Source organism: Delphinus delphis, chromosome 1, assembly GCF_949987515.2.
Source record: "Delphinus delphis chromosome 1, mDelDel1.2, whole genome shotgun sequence".
NCBI lineage: Eukaryota > Metazoa > Chordata > Mammalia > Artiodactyla > Delphinidae > Delphinus > Delphinus delphis.
The window spans coordinates 96463327-96484104 of record NC_082683.1 but is presented as its reverse complement, the minus strand read 5'-3'; the positions used below and the strand labels follow the sequence as shown (position 1 = coordinate 96484104).

At 50.7% G+C, this 20778-nt stretch overlaps 1 protein-coding gene across 1 annotated transcript; it reads right to left on the bottom strand.

Annotated features, from left to right (window-relative positions):
* Window positions 1–3536: 3536 nt before the first annotated feature.
* Window positions 3537–7950, bottom strand: PROK1 (prokineticin 1). Its single transcript, XM_060008297.1, has 3 exons — window positions 7879–7950; window positions 5189–5314; window positions 3537–3656 (listed from the first exon to the last, which is right to left on the bottom strand). The coding sequence occupies exons 1-3, from the start codon at window positions 7948–7950 to the stop codon at window positions 3537–3539; spliced, it is 318 nt and encodes a 105-aa protein (XP_059864280.1).
* Window positions 7951–20778: the final 12828 nt, after the last annotated feature.

Below are 20778 nucleotides of genomic sequence, written 5' to 3'. Positions count from 1 at the left end.
TGCAGAAAAGCCTGTCCTGAGTACGCCCTGGGCAGAGCTGTGACAGGGTCAAGGGCAAATAAGGGAAGCCAGGAGCCCCTAGACCTCAGAAACCAGTTTTCTCAGAGGCTTCTGAGAAACACAAGGACACAACATGTTTTCATCTTTTTTTTTTAACATCTTTATTGGAGTATAATTGCTTTACAACGGTGTGTTAGTTTCTGCTTTATAACAAAGTGAATCAGTTATACATATACATATGTTCCCACATCTCTTCCCTCTTACGTCTCCCTCCCTCCCACCATCCCTATCCCATCCCTCTAGGTGGTCCCAAAGCACCGAGCTGATCTCCCTGTGCTATGGGCTGCTTCCCACTAGCTATCTATTTTACGTTTGGTAGTGTATATATGTCCATGCCTCTCTCTCACTTTGTCACAGCTTACCCTTCCCCCTCCTCATATCCTCAAGTCCATTCTCTAGTAGATCTGTGTCTTTATTCCCATCTTGCCCCTAGGTTCTTCATGACCATTTTTTTTTCTTAGATTCCATATATATGTGTTAGCATACGGTATTTGTTTTCCTCTTTCTGACTTACTTCACTCTGTATGACAGACTAGGTCCATCCACCTCACTACAAATAACTCAATTTTGTTTCTTTTTATGGCTGAGTAATATTTCATTGTATATGTGTGCCACATCTTCTTTACCCATTCATCTGTCGATGGACACTTAGGTTGCTTCCATGTCCTGGCTGTTGTAAATAGAGCTGCAATGAACATTTTGGTACATGTCTCTTTTTGAATTATCGTTTTCTCAGAGTATATGCCCAGTAGTGGGATTGCTGGGTCGTATGGTAGTTTTATTTTTAGTTTTTTAAGGAAGCTCCATACTGTTCTCCATAGTGGCTGTATCAATTTACATTCCCACCAACAGTGCAAGAGGGTTCCCTTTTCTCCACACCCTCTCCAGCATTTACTGTTTGTAGATTTTTTGGTGATGGCCATTCTGACCAGTGTGAGATGATATCTCATTGTAGTTTTGATTTGCATTTCTCTAATGATTAATGATGTTGAGCATTCTTTCATATGTTTGTTGGCAATCTGTATATCTTCTTTGGAGAAATGTCTATTTAGGTCTTCTGCCCATTTTTGGATTGGGTTGTTTGTTTTTTTGATATTGAGCTGCATGAGCTGCTTGTAAATTTTGGAGATTAATCCTTTGTCAGTTGCTTTATTTGCAAATATTTTCTCCCATTCTGAGGGCTGTCTTTTCGTCTTGCTTATGGTTTCCTTTGCTGTGCAAAAGCTTTTAAGTTTCATTAGGTCCCATTTGTTTATTTTTGTTTTGATTTCCATTTCTCTAGGAGGTGGGTCAGAAAGGATGTTGCTGTGATTTATGTCATAGAGTGTTCTGCCTATGTTTTCCTCTAAGAGTTTGATAGTGTCTGGCCTTACATTTAGGTCTTTAATCTATTTTGAGTTTATTTTTGTGTATGGTGTTAAGGAGTGTTCCAATTTTATACTTTTACATGTAACTGTCCAGTTTTCCTAGCACCACTTATTGAAGAGGCTGTCTTTTCTCCACTGTATATTCTTGCCTCCTTTATCAAAGATAAGGTGACCATATGTGCATGGGTTTATCTCTGGGCTTTCTATCCTGTTCCACTGATCTATATTTCTGTTTTTGTGCCAGTACCATACTTTCTTGATTACTGTAGTTTTGTAGTATAGTCTGAAGTCAGGGAGCCTGATTCCTCCAGCTCTGTTTTTCTTTCTGAAGATTGCTTTGGCTATTTGGAATCTTTTGTGTTTCCATACAAATTGTGAAATTTTTTGTTCTAGTTCTGTGAAAAATGCCAGTGGTAGTTTGATAGGGATTGCACTGAATCTGTAGATTGCTTTGGGTAGTAGAGTCATTTTCACAATGTTGATTCTTCCAATCCAAGAACATGGCATATCTCTGTATCTATTTGTGTCATCTTTAATATTTTTCATCAGTGTCTTATAATTTACTGCATACAGGTTTTTTGTCTCCTTAGGTAGGTTTATTCCTAGATATTTTATTCGTGTTTTCATCTTATGTTTTGCATTTTCCTAGACTAGGGATTGAGGTGAGAAGGCACCATGGGGATAGTAGCCTGGCACTTAGGAGATATTCCCAGCCCCTGGTTCAGACACAGGCTCAGGGCCTCACCAGCCCATCCTTGATATGGACTTTCTCACCCACACACGGTGAACTGAGTGGCATCAAGTATTTGACACTAAACAAAAGGGACTAAATTTCAGAAAAGGGAGCTGCCACCGTCCTGAGCTCACTAGTGGTCTTCCCACCCAGATGCCAGCTCACGGCCCCCACCTGTATCCAATCCATCTGAACCACACCCTCTCCGCCCAGAGTCCACTGAGCTGCCTTGAACCCTTCATTAAAAGAGACCCTGAATCCACTTTCTCCAAAAAATTGCCCCAGCTGGGTGGAGGAACTCCAGTTGCATCTCTCTCCTACCTGGACACAGCCCAGTCCTGTCCCCTCCCCACGTCCCCACACCAGTGCAGCAGGAACACCATGGCCACTCGCCCCTTTTTCATGCTTTTATTCTGCAACTAGTGGTCAGTGTGCACAGCTTCTAGCATCAGCATGCTGACCTGGGCAAGCCTCGGGCAGGGGCCAGATGTGAGGTGCTGAGTGAGGCTGGTGTTTCAGACGAGATGGAGACCAGTGATATAACGCCCAGACAAACTGCTTTGAACTTCAGGCAGACCTCACTCTCTAGAGAAGATGACTTGTTTAGATGCGGGGCACATGCAGCCTGGCTGTGGTCCTGGATGGTAGTTGCCTCCTGTGTCCGAAATCAGTGATCGGCCTGCCCCACCCCCGCTCCTGACCCCTCCCCAAGCTGACCAGATGCCAGAGGCCTCCTCAAGGTCACAGACCTGCTCTTGACCCTTGGAAGGAGCTGTCGAAGGTAACTCCCTCATTGCCACCTAAAATGTCAACAGCTCGTTTAGACTGAACCACCACCGTCTGCGTTTCATGGGGAGGCGGTGGGACTGGGGGCATCGCTGGGTAACGTAACTTGCGCTACGAGGGGCCTTGGAGGCCCACAGTTCTGGCCCGGGGGGCAGGCCACAGGCTGGCCCCATAGAAGCCGTCTGGAGGGCGACTGACCTCCTGGCTCCCCACGCCTTCCTCGAGCTCACCGACTCAGGCAGAGGAGTATGTGCAGGACGGAGAGAGGCAGGGCAGGCAGACGGAGACATGAGGAAGGAATATGTTCCTGCTACTAGCAGCCCCGCAGGCAGCCTGAGCAGTGCACACAGACTACTCCCAGGACCACAGCCACCAGCCTGGACCCTGCAGGTCACCCTGTGGCGCGTGTCTCGTGGGTGCACCTGTGTGCGCTAGGGAGGAGGGGGGTAGGTAGGCAGTGCGGGGAGTGGGGATGCGACAGCAGTGGGTTGCAGGATTGGGCCACAGGGCAGAAATAAAAGTCCAAGAGAGACCACCCCAGCCTGTGCTCAGGAAGAGGCCCAGTGGGTGTCGGGAGACCAGACAAGCTCCTACAAGTTGACGTTCTTCAAGTCAGTGGAGCAGCGGTACCTGCCATCCCGACCTCTGGAGCACAGCAGGCTGGGCAGGCAGGGGCAGGTGTGGTGCTGGCGTTTTCTGAAGAAAGGGACCTGGGGAGAGAAGAGAAGAGGGTGGCACCTTCACCAAAGGGAGATGGTCCCCAGGGCAGGAGCCTCTGGCCGGCCCAGCCCTGGCCAATGTCTCACTGCCACCATCCCAGCACAACAAAAACAGTTTTACAGAGGAGGAAACTGAGGCACAGAGTGGCTAAGCAACGTGCCAAAATCACACAGCCAACGTGTGGAGGAGCCAGGATTTGAACGCAGGCAATCTGGCTGTGACACACTGTGAACAGCCACAGCCCTAAAACCCCACAGGCCCTCACATTGCCCACCCGGGGCCCCTCGCTGACCCAGCACACGTGACCACTCACAAACTCACACCTACATCCGTAACTGACTATCACTTATAGCTCACCCGTTATACTCTCCATCCCGTGTTGGGTGCCGGGGATGCAGCTACACAGGACGTGGTCCCTGCCGGGTGATTCACACCCAGAGGAGGGCGAAACCACTGAGCTTTCCTCAAAGGGGATGAATAGGAGAGGTTCAGAGCATAGGCAGTCAGGCAGCCTGGGCTCCAGTCCTAGGTCTGCCACTTCCCAGCTGTGTGGCAACTGACAAGTTATTTAGCTTCTCTGTGCCTCAATTTATTGTCTGTAAAATGGATTAATAATAGAGGCGACCACCTATGGTTGTAAAGGGGTTTACACTGTAAACCTGAAGAGGTTTAAACTTGCAAAGAGCACTTAATACGAAGGGTGGCACATAGCAAGCACTCCGCATTAGCTTGTATCACCTCTGCTGCCTGCTTTGGGCATATAGATCTGCGGCTGAACCCCCTGACACACCCCAGGACCACGAGGACTGTACTCTGTCCCGTCTGTCTCCCCCCACCTCCTCACTCCCAGGCAGACCCTGCCAGGGAGGACCACAGCCGGATGATGCCCCTGGGTGCAGGTGTGCTCCCCAGAGGGGCTTGAAGGGCGTCCTGGAGCACAGGAAGCCCCGGGAAGGGTGTACAAGCCCACAGTTGCTGCTGCATCCACCTCACGTTCAGAAGCAAAGGCCTTGTGGCCTTTCTGTGCCCTCTCTGCTGGGAGCTCCTGAGGGAGCAAGGCAGGCGCTGGGCACCTGGGGCACAGAAGGGTGAACCTCCTTAAAGTGTGTGCACCAGGGGCCTGGCCAGCCTCACCCTGCCCCTCCCCCACCCCAGGCCCTGGCTGGGAGCCCATTTTACAGTCTTCCCACGTCGTGTTCTTGAGGGAAGGATGCCGTGCAGCAAAGGGCATTCAGGAGCCTCTCAGAGCTGGAATTCATCAGACCAGCAACAAACATCAGACGTGTCGTCTACTCCCCTCGTTGTATGCATGAGGTGACTGATGCCCAGGACCCTTCAGCAAATGAGGAGCTGGGGTCCCAGCCCCCAGGTCTAACAGGCTATGTGATTGGGACCCCACTGCACCCCAGGCCACCCCCAAAGCAAGGAGGCAGTGAGATATTCCTAGACTGGAGTCAGAACACTGCGGTCCAGTGCCGGCTCTGGCTCGTGGCCTTGTGCCCTGAGCAAGTGTGAGCAGTACCTTGTGGCTGCCGGGGTAGCACTCCTCTCCTTCCCACCCCAGCGGGGTGCACACCCGCAGCCCACGCAGCCACAGGCTGACTGCGCAGCAGGTGCCCGCCCTGCACTGGACGTCCCACTCGCAGGCCTGCGGGGTGGAAGACAAAGGGGTCGTTAGTGCCCATTAGGCCCAACCCAGAGAAACCAGAGGCAACGCACATCCAAAAGCCCTTGAGAGAGGTGCTGGGAACAGCACCCAGGCCGCGGCCTCCCGGGACACCTAGGGCACTGCTGCCCCCGCGCCTCTCTCGGCAGGGTGCTCGGGGCTCAGCTGGGCAGCAGAGCTGGATCGGAGGAGCCCCCAACTCCTTCGAGGCCACTCGGCAGGGAGGCTGTCCTCTTCCAACGGGACTAGAGCTTAGGAGGTGGAGGTTTTCTAGCACAGGAGATGCTCCGTGGATGCTGGTGGGGTTGAATTAATTCAAATCCTCAGGCGGGGGAGGGCCCCAATGGCCTGCACCCCAGGGGGTCAGTGCTGAGTTTCTGTGGATGTGGACTCTCCAGCCCTCACCTGGCAGCACTCAGGGTTGGTGCCTCCCCTGCCCATGGTGTCCCCCTCGGTCCTCACTAGAAGCCCAGCCTCATCTGAGGGTCCAGCACCCCTTGACAGGTGTTTCCCCTGGGGCTTCTCTGCTGGCCTGCCTGGCCCCCAGAGAGGGATGGACCCCTCTGGGCTGGGCTCCCAGAGCAGGGACTAAGTGACCTGGAAGGTGCCGTCTGTAAAGCCACCCAAGCCCGCTTTAAACAAAAGCCTGGATCGGGAAAGACAGAACGGAACGGCTCCAGACTCACAGGAGGCCACACTGGAGAAGCACCCAGGCTTTCCACTTCCAGAGAAGCTTTGCGGCTTTTCTGAACCAAAATTGGGAGCGGGGTTTGGGCTCTTATTTACCAACACAAGGCCATGGAGGGCCCTCTGGCTGCCTGTGGGGCAAGGCAGGAACTGTAAGACCCACAATGTGCTCGGCCCCAGGAGGAAGGTGGGAGATGCCGGGGCTGCTCGTCACGCAGAGGAGGTGTAGGCGGCAGTCACCTCGCCACTCCGGTCTCCAGCCTAGCGAGGGTACTTCTCACACACCAGCCGGTCCCTGAAAGCTCAGGGTTAGGGCCGAGTAGACCCCACCTGACTCTTCCACCAGATAGGTGGGGCATCGCTGTCGCCCTCTGGGAAGAGGGACCCCCCAGGCCTGCATTTGGGATGGTCACAGTCCTGGGAGCAGGGGAGTGCGGGGATGGTAGAACCCAGCCTCTTCCTGAGGGTCAGACTCAGGGCAGCAGCAAGGCCCGGAGCGCAGAGGGAACAGTTCTAACTACCTGTGGTCGGGTCTGTCATGTGTGTCCTCTTACCGCAGCTTCCTCTCCTTCTGTGCTTTGCAAAGTGTCAAACTGGAGCCTTTCCTAGGAAGATATTTCCTCATCTCTCAGACCTGCCTCCCACGCCCCTCTGCTTCCCCATCCCTGGCCAGACTCAGGGTCAACCCGCTGCACCCGTCCCTCTCGGCAGGGTAACCACGGCTTCTATCCTCTGCTCTTACCCTCCTGATCTCCAAGCTACACAATAGGAAGACAGCCTTTGGTGGTTTACATTCATTAGGTACAATTCTGCCCTGACAGTTGTATTTATGCTCTGGGTCTCCAAAGCTTTGGCTTGCCTTTGATACTTGTTCTCCTTTGAAACTCAGTCTTTTTCCTCTAAAAGAGAGAAGAAAGAAATTTCCTTTTCTGTGAACATTAAAATTAATTCAATTCCAGGAATGGTTTGGCCTTTCTCTACATTTCCATTCTCTGTGTAAAAAGTTAGAGGAAGTTGAAACAAAAGTGAATGTCCCTCTTTTCTTTTTTTTCTGGTGGCTTTTATCTGGAAAACTCTCGGGTAAGCCATTACTTTCTGTTTTGGTAAGAATTGTCCCACCACTGTCACACAACATGTGCCCATGTGAGGGTAGGTCCAGGTGAAGCCAAACTTCTGAGAGAGAACCACAGTTGGGGTGTCTTGAATACCATGATGTGCCCGCCCGGGTGTGCCCACAGTGGGACCGGATTTCTACTTGTTATCCGACACTTGCTTCTGGGTCACTCAGCCAGGTGTTGGCATCGCCCTTATTCTTATCAGACCTGGGCACCGAGTGAAAACACATAAACCATAAGGGAAAGAAAGAGTTTCAGGACAGGCTTTCTTTAAGAGTAGAGACAGCAGAGATTAAACGTACCCAATAGAAGCTAAATAAGGTCACAGCCTTTAAGTCAACTTGCTACGTAAATTACACTTGACGTGTGGTCTAGACCATACATGAAAACCAAAGTTTACACAAAAGATAGATTAGGGGGTGCTAATCCACATTCTAAAAGAAGTCATTATTACACAATAGGAATCTTCTTTTGACCAAAGTTCCAAACTTCAGAATTTGCAATGCTCTCCTAATGCACTGAGAGCAGAATCTGATTTACACACAGTTTCTCAAAAGCAGATGCCCTTTAGCAGAGTGAGGTCTAACTAACGTGAAAATTCTGTGAAATGCCTCTCGGAAGTGCTGTCTGGTGGCTGGCTCCCCACGCCCTTGGTTTGCCTCCTGTTCGGTTCCTGGCTCCCAACCCACGCAGACCCTGACGTCCTCCCAAAACCCAGGGAGTAGAGAATATTGGACGACTTACCCCTGTGATCACGGCACAGTCGGACACAGTCACAAGGAGGAGCATGACTGAGACTCGCGTGGTACCTCTCATGGTCACTTTGGGGTGATGGCAAACACTGCCGGCCCCGCTCAGCCTCAAGCCCGCCAGCTGGGAAGGCCAGGCTCTCCCCAGAGATTTATACCGTCCGATCCAGGCTGCCCGTGGACGCCTGTCTCCTCTATTCTCTTCCTCTTCACACTGTTATTCAGATGATCTCAGAGATGGAGATGAGACCTGAATCCCTAATGACATCAAATCACCACGAAAACCAATAAATGAACCATCGGCGGCAGTGACAGTTGCTCTGACTCTCAGGACGCAGAGATCCAGTCGGCTCCGTGCATCGTACCCCGCAGTACTCTCTGCCTCTGGGACATCCTTCTATTCTGCTTGGGGCGGGGTGGGGAAGGCTTTGGCAATAAATCAAGGGATTTACAGCATCGCCATTTACCCTTCCCTGCGCCAAACCATGCGACAGACGCTCAGGATCATTCCCTCACACGCAAGCCAACAAGAACAATCTGGGCACTTAACTGTCTGCTCAGCACGAGCTGGGGGCTGAGAGGACACAGTGGGAAGGCAGTGTCCATGGTCCCCTAGAAGGTTAAAATTCCAGTGGGGAGACATGAGACAGTGAGAAAACAAGGCCAGGCTTGTGGGGTTGATGTTCCTGAAAAACTCACAAGGAATCGCCCTCTAAGAGGCTCAGGAACCAGAGGGCAGAAGATGAGCCAGGCCACAGGTCCCTGTGGAAAAGCGTGCTTGGGCTGGGCTGCAGCTAAAAGGTACCAGGAGCCACGCGCCCTCCTGTTTTATGCGTTGAGCATGAGAGTGGCCTTATCCAAGGGCGAACAAACACCGTGGATGCAGACACCAGTCCTGGGGAAGGTGACTCTGGGCACGGCCCCTCCTGCTGTGTGGGGAAGCACCTAGCCCAGATCTCCCCATGCCAGCCGACCCAGAGAGCTCCCAGGACCCTTTACCAGACAATCCCCGCTTCTCTCCACAGTGATAAAAGCCATTGGCACCCAAGTTACGTCCCCCAATATGCTAATAGGTGTTACGCACAGAAATACATAAACATAAGATTTCCACAGGTGAAGCTCTGGGAAACACTGATTACACAGTTCAACTAGCTTTTTTACTGAAGGATTTTTCAGAGCCTTTCATAGGCTAACAAGTATTTGAAAAACCAAGCAGAGAAATGCAACTTGTAGTTATTTCCTAAACAGATTCATCCACCAAACACTTTTTTCTTGGAGTGTCTCAGGGGAATAGGGCTCCCACATAGACACGCTGACAGGTATTTATGAGTGCAAAGAGAGAGGACCCAGCACAGCAGCTCAGATAAGACCCCAGAGACAGACTGGGGCGTTGACTTCTTATTCCAGGGTCATTAGTTTTATGACCCTGAGAATAGCGAGAATCTCTCTAAGCCTCAGTTTTCTCATCTATAACACGGAGTTAAGAGTAGCACTTACATCATGGGGTTTTGTGAGTATTCGTCCATTATTTATTCGTTGACTATATATTTCTTCACAACTACTATATTGAAGGCACCGTTCTTGGTGCTGGAAATAGAGCAGTGAACAAAACAAGGTCCCTGCCCTCATGTGGGGGAGACAGGTAATAGACAAATAAACAAATAGATTTGTAATAACATGGCTAGGTTTGTGGAGTGCTATTAAAAAGGAAGGCAGGCTTTGTTATATAACAGAAACTAACACAACATTGTAAAGCAATTATACTCCAATAAAGATGTTAAAAAAAAAAAAAAGGAAGGCAGGGAAGATGACAGAGCGTGACACGGGTGGTGCTTTAGATGGGGTGAGGGTCTCTCCAAAGAGACACTTGAGAAGACTGATGAAGTGAAGAAGTGAGCTGGGCAGAGCCTGGGGGGAAGAAGCGGTGCAAAGGCCCTGTGGCAGGCCCTTCTTGGCCAGTTCCGGGAGCAGTAAGGAGTGTGGTGAACAGGGGAAGGGAGAGGAGGGGATGCTGTTGAAGCAGGAGCCAGGGGTCATGCCATACCAGCCTTGTAGGACATGGTAGGGGCCTGACAACAAGTGTGATGGGTGCCCTTGGAGTGTCTGGAGCAGAGGAGGGGCAGGATGTGATTTACACTTTGAAGGATCTCTCTGGCTGCTTTTGGAGAGTTAAGCGAGATGGTGCTTGTGAAGTTCTCAGCACAACGCTTGGCACACAGCAGCATTTTCAACTATTGGCAATTTCTATTGTAAAAAGATGGGCCTGTCTGCCTTCATATGAAATTTTCCTGCAAGGTGAGAATCAAAATGACAAGTGTCTACAGCCCATCCGTACACCGTGGCACTGAGCCAGGCACACGACAGGAGAACCAAGACACCACCACCTGCCAGCAACTTACCAAGGGAGAAGGCGGCATGGTGCCGGGCGCTGGGAGGGGGCACAGAGGCAGCCCTGCACGCTCGGGACGCCCCACACAGACTGCCCGCCTCACACAGGTCGCATCCCAAGACACAACGTTAGATGACAGCGATTCTCAGGCTAGCACCCCCATTCCGCCCTCACCTCCCATTCTCACCCCCTCCCTCGCTCCCCACAACCCCCCCAAACTAATTATCCCACACAATGGCATGAAGAATGGTAACAAGAAATACTGCTGCAAACAGGACCAATAACATTGATTGAAAGCACTTTATTTCTCTCGAATACTGTTGCTTGAGGAAAAGCCAGTTTAATTAGAGGAAGGCGAGGGATAGGCAGTGACTTGGTAGAAACCCCAGAGGAGACTCCAGGGAGCTTTGGAGTTTTGGGCCCAATAACTCATGTAAGCAGACTTTCACAGAGAGCTTTCCACAAGTCAGGGCCAGGAGCTCACGGCCGTCAGGTCTAATTTCCCTCTGGAACTGAGAGCTCTCCTGTCCTCTGCCAGGTGGATTTCAACAGTATCCTTGACATGTGTTAGCCAGATGAGGGTTACTTTTTGGCTGACAGGTGTAGTGCAGAAAAGGAGAGTGGGAAGGAGAGAAGGGCCCTGAGCTAAGCCGGCAGGAACCAGAGACCGTAGCAGGAGGTCAGAGGTGAAGACAGTGGTGAAAGCGGGGAAATGGTGACAAGTGTTGACGCTGTACTTGCCTCCCTTGAGGGAGAGGAAAGCTGGGGAGAAGATGTGCTGGGCAAACCTTTCCCACCTCCTTCATGGCCAGAGGGAGTGAGGCGGGTGGGCATTTGTAGGAGAGAGCTGCCTCGTGTCTGGGCCGGGCCCCTGCTTCTCTGCATTAGTGCTGTGGTGCCAGTGTCACCATTTTGCGGGACTGTTTATACAACCGTGTGTGTGTGTGTGTGTGTGTGTGTGTGTGTGGTGAGCAAGGGCCGCTCACTCGCTCGGGCATAGGAAAAGCCTATGGCATGGGAAAGCCCTGGGATGGAGGTGCAGGCCCAGGTAGCCCTGACCTGGCACAGTCCCTGAGGTCGCTCACCCTCCTACATGGGATAAGTTTGGCTCCTAGAGGGTCCGAGGCCCTTTCCAGCTCTACCATGAGGCCATGGCTCTGCAAACTAGAAAGCGAGGACATGTCCAGGGGCCATACTGCTCCTGCCTGAGAGTGACACATGTGATCACTTTATCAGTGGTTCGTTAGTAGTTAATGATTAAATAAGAGCTGACTCTGACTCACTGAAGAAAGAAATAAGCAACCAGGGACTTCGCTGGTGGTCCAGTGGTTAGGACTCCACGCTTCCACGGCAGGGGGCACGGGTTCCATCCCTGGCTGGGGAACTAGGATCCCGCAAGCCACGCAGTGTGGCCAAAAAAAGAAATAAGCGATCAAACAATGGAAACTGGAGCATCCAGGCCAGAAGTTCTTAACCTGGGGTCACAGCTCCCCAAGCAGTTGATGAACAGAATTCAGAGGATCCATGAACTTGGGTAGAAAAAATAATTGCATCCTATTATCACTAACTGCTAACTGAATTGTAACACTTTCTTCTCTTCTAACCGTAGGCCACACACACAGAAGTATTCATAGTACCTGTGTTCTTGTCACCAAGAGAAATCACAGATCTTTTAATGCCATATGCTATTGTTGCACGTAGCTCAAAATATCTCTGCTCATCACGACATTGAAATCATGGTAGCTGTTAGTCTAGACTGTGTTATTCGATATGTTAATAAAGAAGCACATATATGACCACATCACAGATTTGTTTTTAATATAAATATTTATATATTCAATATAAATATATTTATATATAAATATATATAATATATATAAATATATATATTTAAATATATTTATATATTCAATATAATGCTTTCTAATCCTACATATTTTATTTTATACATTTTAAAACACTATTCTAAGTGGGAGTCATGGGCTTCCAAGGCGCCCATAGTACAAAAATACCTAAAAACTCCTGAAGCAGCGTGAGGAGACTTAGAGAAGAGACTAGGTTCAGTGAGGTACAGGGTCATAAGTTCAGGCTAGCCAAACTTAGCTAGGACCTTAGGCTGGACACATTCGGGGGAAAAGTTGTCAAAAAGAAGCAGAAGCAGCTGAAGCGGCCAATTAGAGCAGGCAGAGTGCAGTGCCTGGGGTCACACAGAACAACAGGACTAATGCTGTTAGCGGCTGTTCCCACAAGAAGGGGTCACAAGGTGAACTGGCTCCTGATCTGGATCCAGGTAGATTCCATCCTAGGCCCCTGAGTCTCCCTAACCCACAGACAACTTGTACCCCATCTACCTCATCTTCAGAACTCGCTGGATTTTTAAAACCAAGGACCAGGTTCCCATCAGTCCTTGAATCTTGAGTCCCCACCAAGTTACTTCCATCCCGACTGTCTAACTGAGGTTCCAGTGACTGATCACGAGACTGCTTTATTCTACAACTGGAAGACGGAGTTAAATGGAAGACATGATTACAATGTATCAGAGACTATCAAGTACCTAAGAAGAAACATCCCACAACCTGGACCCGTCACCCGCGGTCACCCTGACACTGTCCACGTCACAAGCTCTCGCTCACAGCCGCTGCCCTTGAACTTACCCTTGAACGCGGCCCTGCTCTCTCCTTCAGCTTGCACCTTGTTCCTCTCCTTCCCCACACAGTGAGCTTCTAGGTAGATAGACCACCTTCCTCTCCTCCTTTCCCCTCCTCAGCCCTCTCCAGCCTCACTTCTCTTCCTACCCCACCAGTGAAACCACTTCCTCTAAGCTGCCCTTGTCCTCTAAATGCCAAATACACAGCGGAAATTAACACCATATTGTTAAGTCAACTATACTTCAATAAAATTTTTTAATTAAAAGATAAAAAATAGGGAATTCCCTGGTGGTCCAGTGGTTAAGACTCCATGTTCACTGCCGAGGGCCCAGGTTCAATCCCTGGTTGGGGATCTAAGATCCCACAAGCCATGAGGTGCGGCCAAAATAAATTAATTAATTCAATAAAATATTTTTTTAAAAAAATAAACAGGGACTTCGCCAGTGGTCCAGCGGTTAAGACTCTGCACTCCCAATCCAGGGGGTGCGGGTTTGATCCTTGGTCAGGGAACTAAGATCCTGCATACCACACGGCCAAAAAAAAAGAAAAGAAAGAAAAAAACTTAAATTAAAATAATAAAAAGCAAAAAAAATGCCAAATACAAAGCGCCATTTTCAATCCACATCTGGCACACTTGCAGGTGTTGACACAGGCACCTACTCTTTCTTTAAATCCTTCTCTTACTTGTCATGACATCGCTTTCTCCAGGTCCCCCCACCCTTCTCAATCTCCTCCAGAGATGCCCTGGGGCTGCACTCCCACTAGCCCCCTGTCCCTCCCCCCGCACCCAAGGGAGCTTCACAGCCACCTACGTTCTGATGACCCCCGACTTTTCTCCACCCCGACCACCCCAGCTCCTGCCTGTCTAGCCAGCAGCCCATTGGATGTCACACGCTGATAGCCGGGCACCTCGCTTTCACATGCCCCTTCCTCCAGCATCCTTTATCACTCTCACGCCTAAACCCACTCGTATTGCTCAGGGTTCTTAGTTGCAAATAACAGAATCAGTCCGCTGGCTTAAGCAAAAGGGAATTAATAAAGATTAGTAAGTAGTTCACTGAATGGCTGGAGAAACAGGATGGAGCTTCACATCCAGGAACAGTGCCCAGAACCACACCACAGAATCGGCTAACAAGGAAAGTGTCTCCCCCGGGGCAGATCGGCTGACATCCAGGCCCCACGCAGAGCCACTTTCTTCCTGCTGCTTCGTTCCTACAGAAGGGAAGGCACACGTGGGCTGGTTACAGGGCGCAGATCCCACACGTGCCCTTCTGCAAGGACCCTGGGAAGTAATCAACTCATAACTGAACACAGGGAAGGTGTTCAAAGCTCTCGCGCAGCTACAAAGCATGGGTGCCCGCCGCCCCATCCTTCCTGTTGTGTTCCCTTCTCCAATAGTGACACCGCAACACACTCAGTGGCCCAACCTGGGAGTTTCCTAGATTCCTGAATTTCCCTGCTTTCATCAGTCATGTCATCCTGTCACTCAGCCCTCCCCTGGACCTCAGACTCTACCACCATTTCCGTCTTCACCACCAGCATCTCCTAACATCTTCCTGACTGGCCCCCTCCTTCCAGGCTTACCCATCTTCCATACAGCCCAGAGATCTGGTCTTCACTCAAAGTTCTCCAAGGAGTCCTCACCAACCTCAGGATCAAGCCCAAACTCCTCGGGCCGGCAGCCAAGGGTATGAATGGCCCAGCCCTGCTCCCCCTCCAGCTTCATCTCCATCACCCCCACCCTCACACATTCCCCTTTCCAGCAACACAAAACCGCTCACAGCTCCTCCTTGGGCCAATCTGCTTTGTTCCTCCATACCTTCCACATGCTGGTCTCCTTCCTTCTTGTCTGGGTGTATAAGCCCTAGGTTCCCATCCCAGTCCGGCCACTTACTGATGGGTATAAACTTGCAGAAGTTATCACACCTCTCTGAACCTCAGTTTTCTCTTCTGAAAAATGAGAATGATACCCTCCTCCCAGGTGCATTGTGAAAAGTACATGACACAACGGGGCAGAGTGCTTAGACACTATTGCAGGTTGAAAGGTGGCCCCCAAAAGACATGACCCCATCCCACTCCAACCTGTGAATGTGACCTTATTTGGAAAAAGGGTTTTTGCAAATGTAATTAAGTAGAGGATCTTGACATGAGATCATCCTGGGTTACCCAGTGAGTCCTAACTCCAATGGCACGTGTCCTTATTAGGGAGAAAAGAGGAGAAGGCCATGTGAAGATGGAGTTATGCTATCACAAGCCAAGGAATGCTAAGAGCTACCAGCAGCTAGAAGAGGCAAGGGAAGATTCTCCCCCAGAGCCTAGGAGGGCAAATGGCCCTGCCAACACCTTGATTTCAGACTTCTGGCCTCCAGAACTGTGAGAGAATACATTCCTGTTGTTTTAAGCCATCAGGTTTGGGGCAACTTGTTAGGCAGCCGTAGGAAACTAGCACAGACACTCACGCAAAGGCTATCCATCTCTTTCTGTTCCTCATCTCTTCCAGCGGGGGTCCCATCAGGGATGCTCCTGGAATGGGGACCCACACGGCCAGGTTCTGGCCACCCGACAGCACATCAAAACACCCCATTTCCTCTACAAGCAATCGCCACAGAGATGGCCTCTCTGAAGAGCACGTTTGAATAGAGACATTGCTCTGCCCTCACCTTGGGAAGTGAACAGGCTTCTCAGACGGTCCAGAGCAAGTGAACCCAGGGGACCAGAAATAAACAGATAGTCCACCAGCTTCACCGCTCAGGGGTCAGGCAGGATGACTAGTTCTCATTTATCTTGGCTTCTTGAAGACGCCCCAGGAATTTACAGCTTATGTTTGTTTGTTTATTTCTTTTTCTTTTTTTAAAATTTATTTATCTTATTTATTTATTTTTGGCTGGGTTGGGTCTTCACTGCTGCAAGCGGGCTTTCTCCAGTTGCAGTGAGCAGGGGCTACTCTTCGTTGCAGTGTGCGGCCCTCTCATTGTGGTGGCTTCTCCTGTTGTGGAGCACGGGCTCCAGGCTCACAGGCTTCAGTAGTTGCTGCATGTGGGCTTCAGTAGTTGTGGCTCGCGGGCTCCAGAGCGCAGGCTCAGTAGTTGTGGCGCACAGGCTTCACTGCTCCGCCGCATGTGGGATCTTCCCAGACCAGGGCTCGAACCCATGTCCCCTGCATTGGCAGGTGGATTCCTAACCACTGTGCCACCAGGGAAGCCCCTGTTGGTTTATTTCGTAACCTCTTCTAAGAAAAAGGAACACTTTTTTCCTAATGGAAATCTGAGGGCCCGGTGGCATCTGATTATTTTGACTAAACTCCTCCATCACAATTCCTCAGGGTCTACATAGGAGCTTAAAGTCCCAGGCATTGTAAGGACACTGGTGTCACTGCCCAGAGTTACGATAGGCCCAGGCTGGCCGACGGCGTCCGGGAGAAGCCAGCTATGGGAAGGAGAGGCCTTCGTTCCACTCTCGCCAGCATCCACTGTAGGTACCCCTTGGCATTTTCACTCTCAAGTCTGAGTCCCAAGGCAACTTAGTGTCTCCCTACCTCCTCACTCCACAGAGAAGGAGCTCAGCTCAGAAGGGTTATGGAATCTCCTGAAGCCACATCACAAGACAGCAGCAGAGTCCAAACTCTCCATCCAGCTATGGCAGAGGAAGAAGAGAAGGAGGTGTAGAACGAAGAAGCCTGGTTTTGGATCCTGGCTCTGCCACTTACATTAGCCAGGATTCCCTCACTCCTCCCCTCCCGTGTTTTTGAGACGCCCAAAGGGAGAGGGCGTGCTAACACACTTGCCAACTGTGATGTCTTTCCCGGAAGTGGGACATCGGTCCTCAGCCCAGAGGGAACCCCCATCATTTAGGTCTAAAGTCGAAAACGACAGTAACATGACCATCTTCTCAGGTCTTGGGGTTGGGACTCTTGTTAAAGAAAATCCGTGTTGGTTTGGCAGAAGCCTGGAAAGGAGGCGGCCATGCCCGCCCATCATAAGCCATGCTTGTACCGCCTCAGTGCCTGGCCAGCATCAGACCCAGGATGCGGGCTCACTTGGGAACTGCCAGGCTGGCAGATCAGCCAGTAAGGACTGAAGAAGGGACACAGAGGAGATCAATAAACTCCACTGTCTTCTCCCAGCCCCACCACATTATTCCATCCCATGGCCCCTCCCCTGTCCCACTCTGGGTCTCTCCCACCCACCCACAAAGCCAGGTTTATTGCTGTCCAGTCCAGCCCTTTCCCTGCTCCATGGAGGTTCATATTCGAGGGACTCTGGGGCACAAGAGGGACAGGACAGCAAGGGGCCTTGAGCCCAGAGGCTTGCTCCACAGTCTGGACTTAGGGAGAATGCCTGGGGGCCCTTGTCTCTTAGACTGTGTTCCCAAACTGTGGGGATCCGAGTTGAGTTTGAAGGTTAGATGATGGGCAGGACAGTTTCCTACCCCACCTGCCTTACAGTCCTTGGGTCCCACCCAGAAGTGCTGCCTGCTAATCTCCTGACCACCTGTCTCCCCAGACAGCCCATGAGTTGTCCCTTCTCCCACCACCCTCACCCCTCAGCTTCCAGACCCTCTAGCCCTAGGTGGCAGAGTCCCAGAACCTGCGCTGCCTCCCCATCTCACCACAGGCCCATTTGTAGCCAGAGGGGGTATGTGGGCTGGAGGTCTTGAAATGGCAACCAAGCAACCAAGTGAGGGAGAGGCGAGGGGGCTTTAGGTGCTTAGCCTGGAAAAGCAGGCATGAAGGCGACCTCAGTAGCACTCCATTACTGAGCCGTCTACAGTACCACCTGATTTAATGCTTACCGCAGTCCTGAGGAGGTATCATTACCCACTTCATAGCTGAGAAAATGGAAGCTTGGTAATTATCCAAGTCAAACAGATGGCAAGTCACAGGGCTGGAATCTGACCCCAAGTCTGACTTTAAACGCCTACTCCTGACCGCCATGCTACACGGCCTCTTACATAGGAGAAAGGCCGCTAGAAGGAAGGTGGCTGAAGCTCGCTCTGCGTTGCTCCAGGGGGCGAAAAGCGGGATGACAGTGTGGAAGTTACTGGGAGAAGGTTTGAGCCCAGGACAAGGAAGACGATTCCAGCAGGTAGAGATATGAGATGCACAGAGGCAGGGAGCCTCTTGTTTCCAGATGTGTTCAGAACAGGAACACGGCTTACTGTCTGGGAGAGAGGCAGAGACAATTCTTGCCTTTGGTAGCTTTTAAGATCCTAAGAGACTGAATATACAAATGGGCAGTGGCCAGACCATATATAAAAACAGAACTCTGACCCCCAATATCTGAAGCCACCAGCCCAGGAACTCACCCCTTAGCTAGAGTAACTGGCCCAGGAAGCCGGTTAGAAGTCAGGCTTGTAGGAAGCGTGCTTGCTGTCTCTAGCAATAGTCCAAGAAGCCCAACGATAACCTGCATAAACAATCAGCTCTAGATGCCCAGGACTGGATTAATAACGAACAGCTTCCCTAATTTTTGACCAACCAGAGAAAGCCAAATATACTCCCCTAGCCAATCACACAGGATGCCCCCTGTCGGCTCACCTACAGCTTCCCTCAGCCAGCGGTCTCCAAACAGGGCACACCTGAAGCCATCTTTTTCCCACTATAGAGCTTTCCCACTCTTCTGCCTGCCTTTGTGTCCCTGCCAAAACCCAAGGCTGGTGGCTGACTCCCTTGCAATAGTAAGCTCAGAATAAATAGTCTCTGCTTTCCTCCTTTGGTCTTTGTTCATTTCCACAGTCCTTGCGAATGCTAAGGGTCAAATGTCTGAGTGTGTGTATGAGACAGGGAGAGAGATGTGTCTGATTTTATGTCTGTGTCTGATGGTGCACAGTCAGTTACATACACAGAAACCTCCTGTTATTCTTGCTTGGTGAGCCCTGCTCCTAGGCCCAGCTCACTGATTTTCTGGACCTTGGACAAGTCCCTCATAGCAGGCTCTGTTGGGGCCTCATGACGGATGTCACATCCCCTGGGCTTGTCTCTGATTTCAGGGTCAGCTGAGATGGAAAGTTCCACACGAGCTCAGATTTACCTGTGCTGACAGGGTCGGTCTCCGGAAGACCACTTCTTCCCATCTGAGACCCCAACATCTTCTCTGCCCTGCAGGAGCTCAGCCTGCAAGTACAGGGAGTTAATTTCTACCCAGTCCCAGGAAGCCTTCAACCAGGAGGATGGGAGCCAGCCGATAAATGCTCCAACCAACCTAGAAGACCCTGGAAGAATCCAGGCTGTATCAGAGAGAACACATTTTTCATTAGCATTCCCTCCTTCCCTGCCTCCTTTCCCCTACTCCTCACTCCTATTTGTTAGAATCACCTCCCAAATAAACCACCAGCAACCACATGTTTGTCTCAGCCTCTGCTTCTGGGGAAACCCAAGTCAGCTTGCTACTCACCATCTTCAGACTTCATCTGCATCCTCCACAAAATAGGAGTTTGCAGACGCTGTGCCTCAGGGACTCTCCTGGGGGAGGGGGAGCTCCCACGGCTAGTGAGGTCCAGCCAAGGGCCCCTACTCTGTCCCGCAGAGCAGCTACCCTCAGCTGTCACATCCTGGGGTTCCATGTCAGTTCACTTTTTCAAAGGACTTGTGCTTTGACTTGTTAAAAGACCACTGGGCAACTGGTCTTGAATATTCCCTTAAAGCCCTAGAGGCAGTTCTAGAAAGGAGAGCCCAGTCCCCCAGGACACCTGCTGAGATGGAGTCCCCTCATCTGGGTGGCATTACTGAGGCCTCCTCTCCATGGACATGCTCAGAGCCCTCTGCCTGTCTAGCCATGAGGTTACATCAGAAATACTGTATGCTAACACATATATATGGAATCTAAAAAAAAAAAAAAAGGTTCTGAAGAACCTAGGGGCAGGATAGGAATAAAGATGCAGACGTAGAGAATGAACTTGAGGGGGAAGGGTAAGCTGGGACGAAGTGAGAGAGTGACGTGGACATATATACACTACCAAATGTAAAATAGCTAGCTAGTGGGAAGCAGCTGCATAGCACAGGGAGATCAGCTCGGTGCTTTGTGTCCACCTAGAGGGGTGGGATAGGGAGGGTGGGAGGGAGATGCAAGAGGGAGGAGATATGGGGGTATATGTATACATATAGCTGATTGACTTTGTTATACAGCAGAAACTAACACACCATTGTAAAGCAATTATACTCCAATAAAGATGTTAAAAAAAAAAAAAAAAAGAAGCATGGGGTTAGTATGTGCCCTTGGCTGGATATTTCCAACAAATTTCTGAACATTCCTATCTGGGATGGATTTCTTCTTCCCATAAGAGTATCTCCCAGGCACCAGAAATCTCTCTGTTTCATGAACTGGTTGGTTCCCCTATAAATGTCAAAGCCACCCGTCTATAGGAGCCTAGCAATGTCTTTGAAGTGGCAGCAGCCATAAACAGGCTCGTGCTGCCTTGCTAACAGCAGGGCAGGGAGGTCTGGGAGACAGTTGGGCGACTTCAGCCTGCTTGCACTCTAATTACTCCCAGCTCAGCAAGAGGATGGCCCAGAGATGGAGGACAAGGAAGACAATTGCTAACCGTCAGAGGCCCAGAAACAGGGAAACCTGTGGTGGGCCAGACTCCCTTTCCCGGGCAGCTGGAGAGATTTCCTCCCCTTTGTGCAGGTCAGAGCAGGGTCCTCTGAAGAGGAAAGCCCGGCGATCAGTACTCCCAGACAGTTCCCATCTGGTCCAGTCCACACAAGCAAATTCCTAGGTAGAGATGGAGCTTGAGCCAAAGGAAACTCAGGGTCAGGAGGAAGGTGGGTAGAAAGCCCCTGAGTGGCTAGAGCCCCTAATCCTGCCCCTGAGTTCTCGGAGGGGGGTCTCCTCTGGTCCTTGGTTTTCCATCCATGGAA

Excerpts from the sequence above, each read along its gene's own strand:
- PROK1 (XM_060008297.1), bottom strand. The coding sequence starts at position 7,950 with ATGAGAGGTACCACGCGAGTCTCAGTCATGCTCCTCCTTGTGACTGTG. Across the intron at positions 5,315-7,878 it reads ACTGTGCCGTGATCACAGGG|GCCTGCGAGTGGGACGTCCA; the intron begins GTAAGTCGTCCA and ends TCCACCCCGCAG. Across the intron at positions 3,657-5,188 it reads GCTACCCCGGCAGCCACAAG|GTCCCTTTCTTCAGAAAACG; the intron begins GTACTGCTCACA and ends TTCTCTCCCCAG.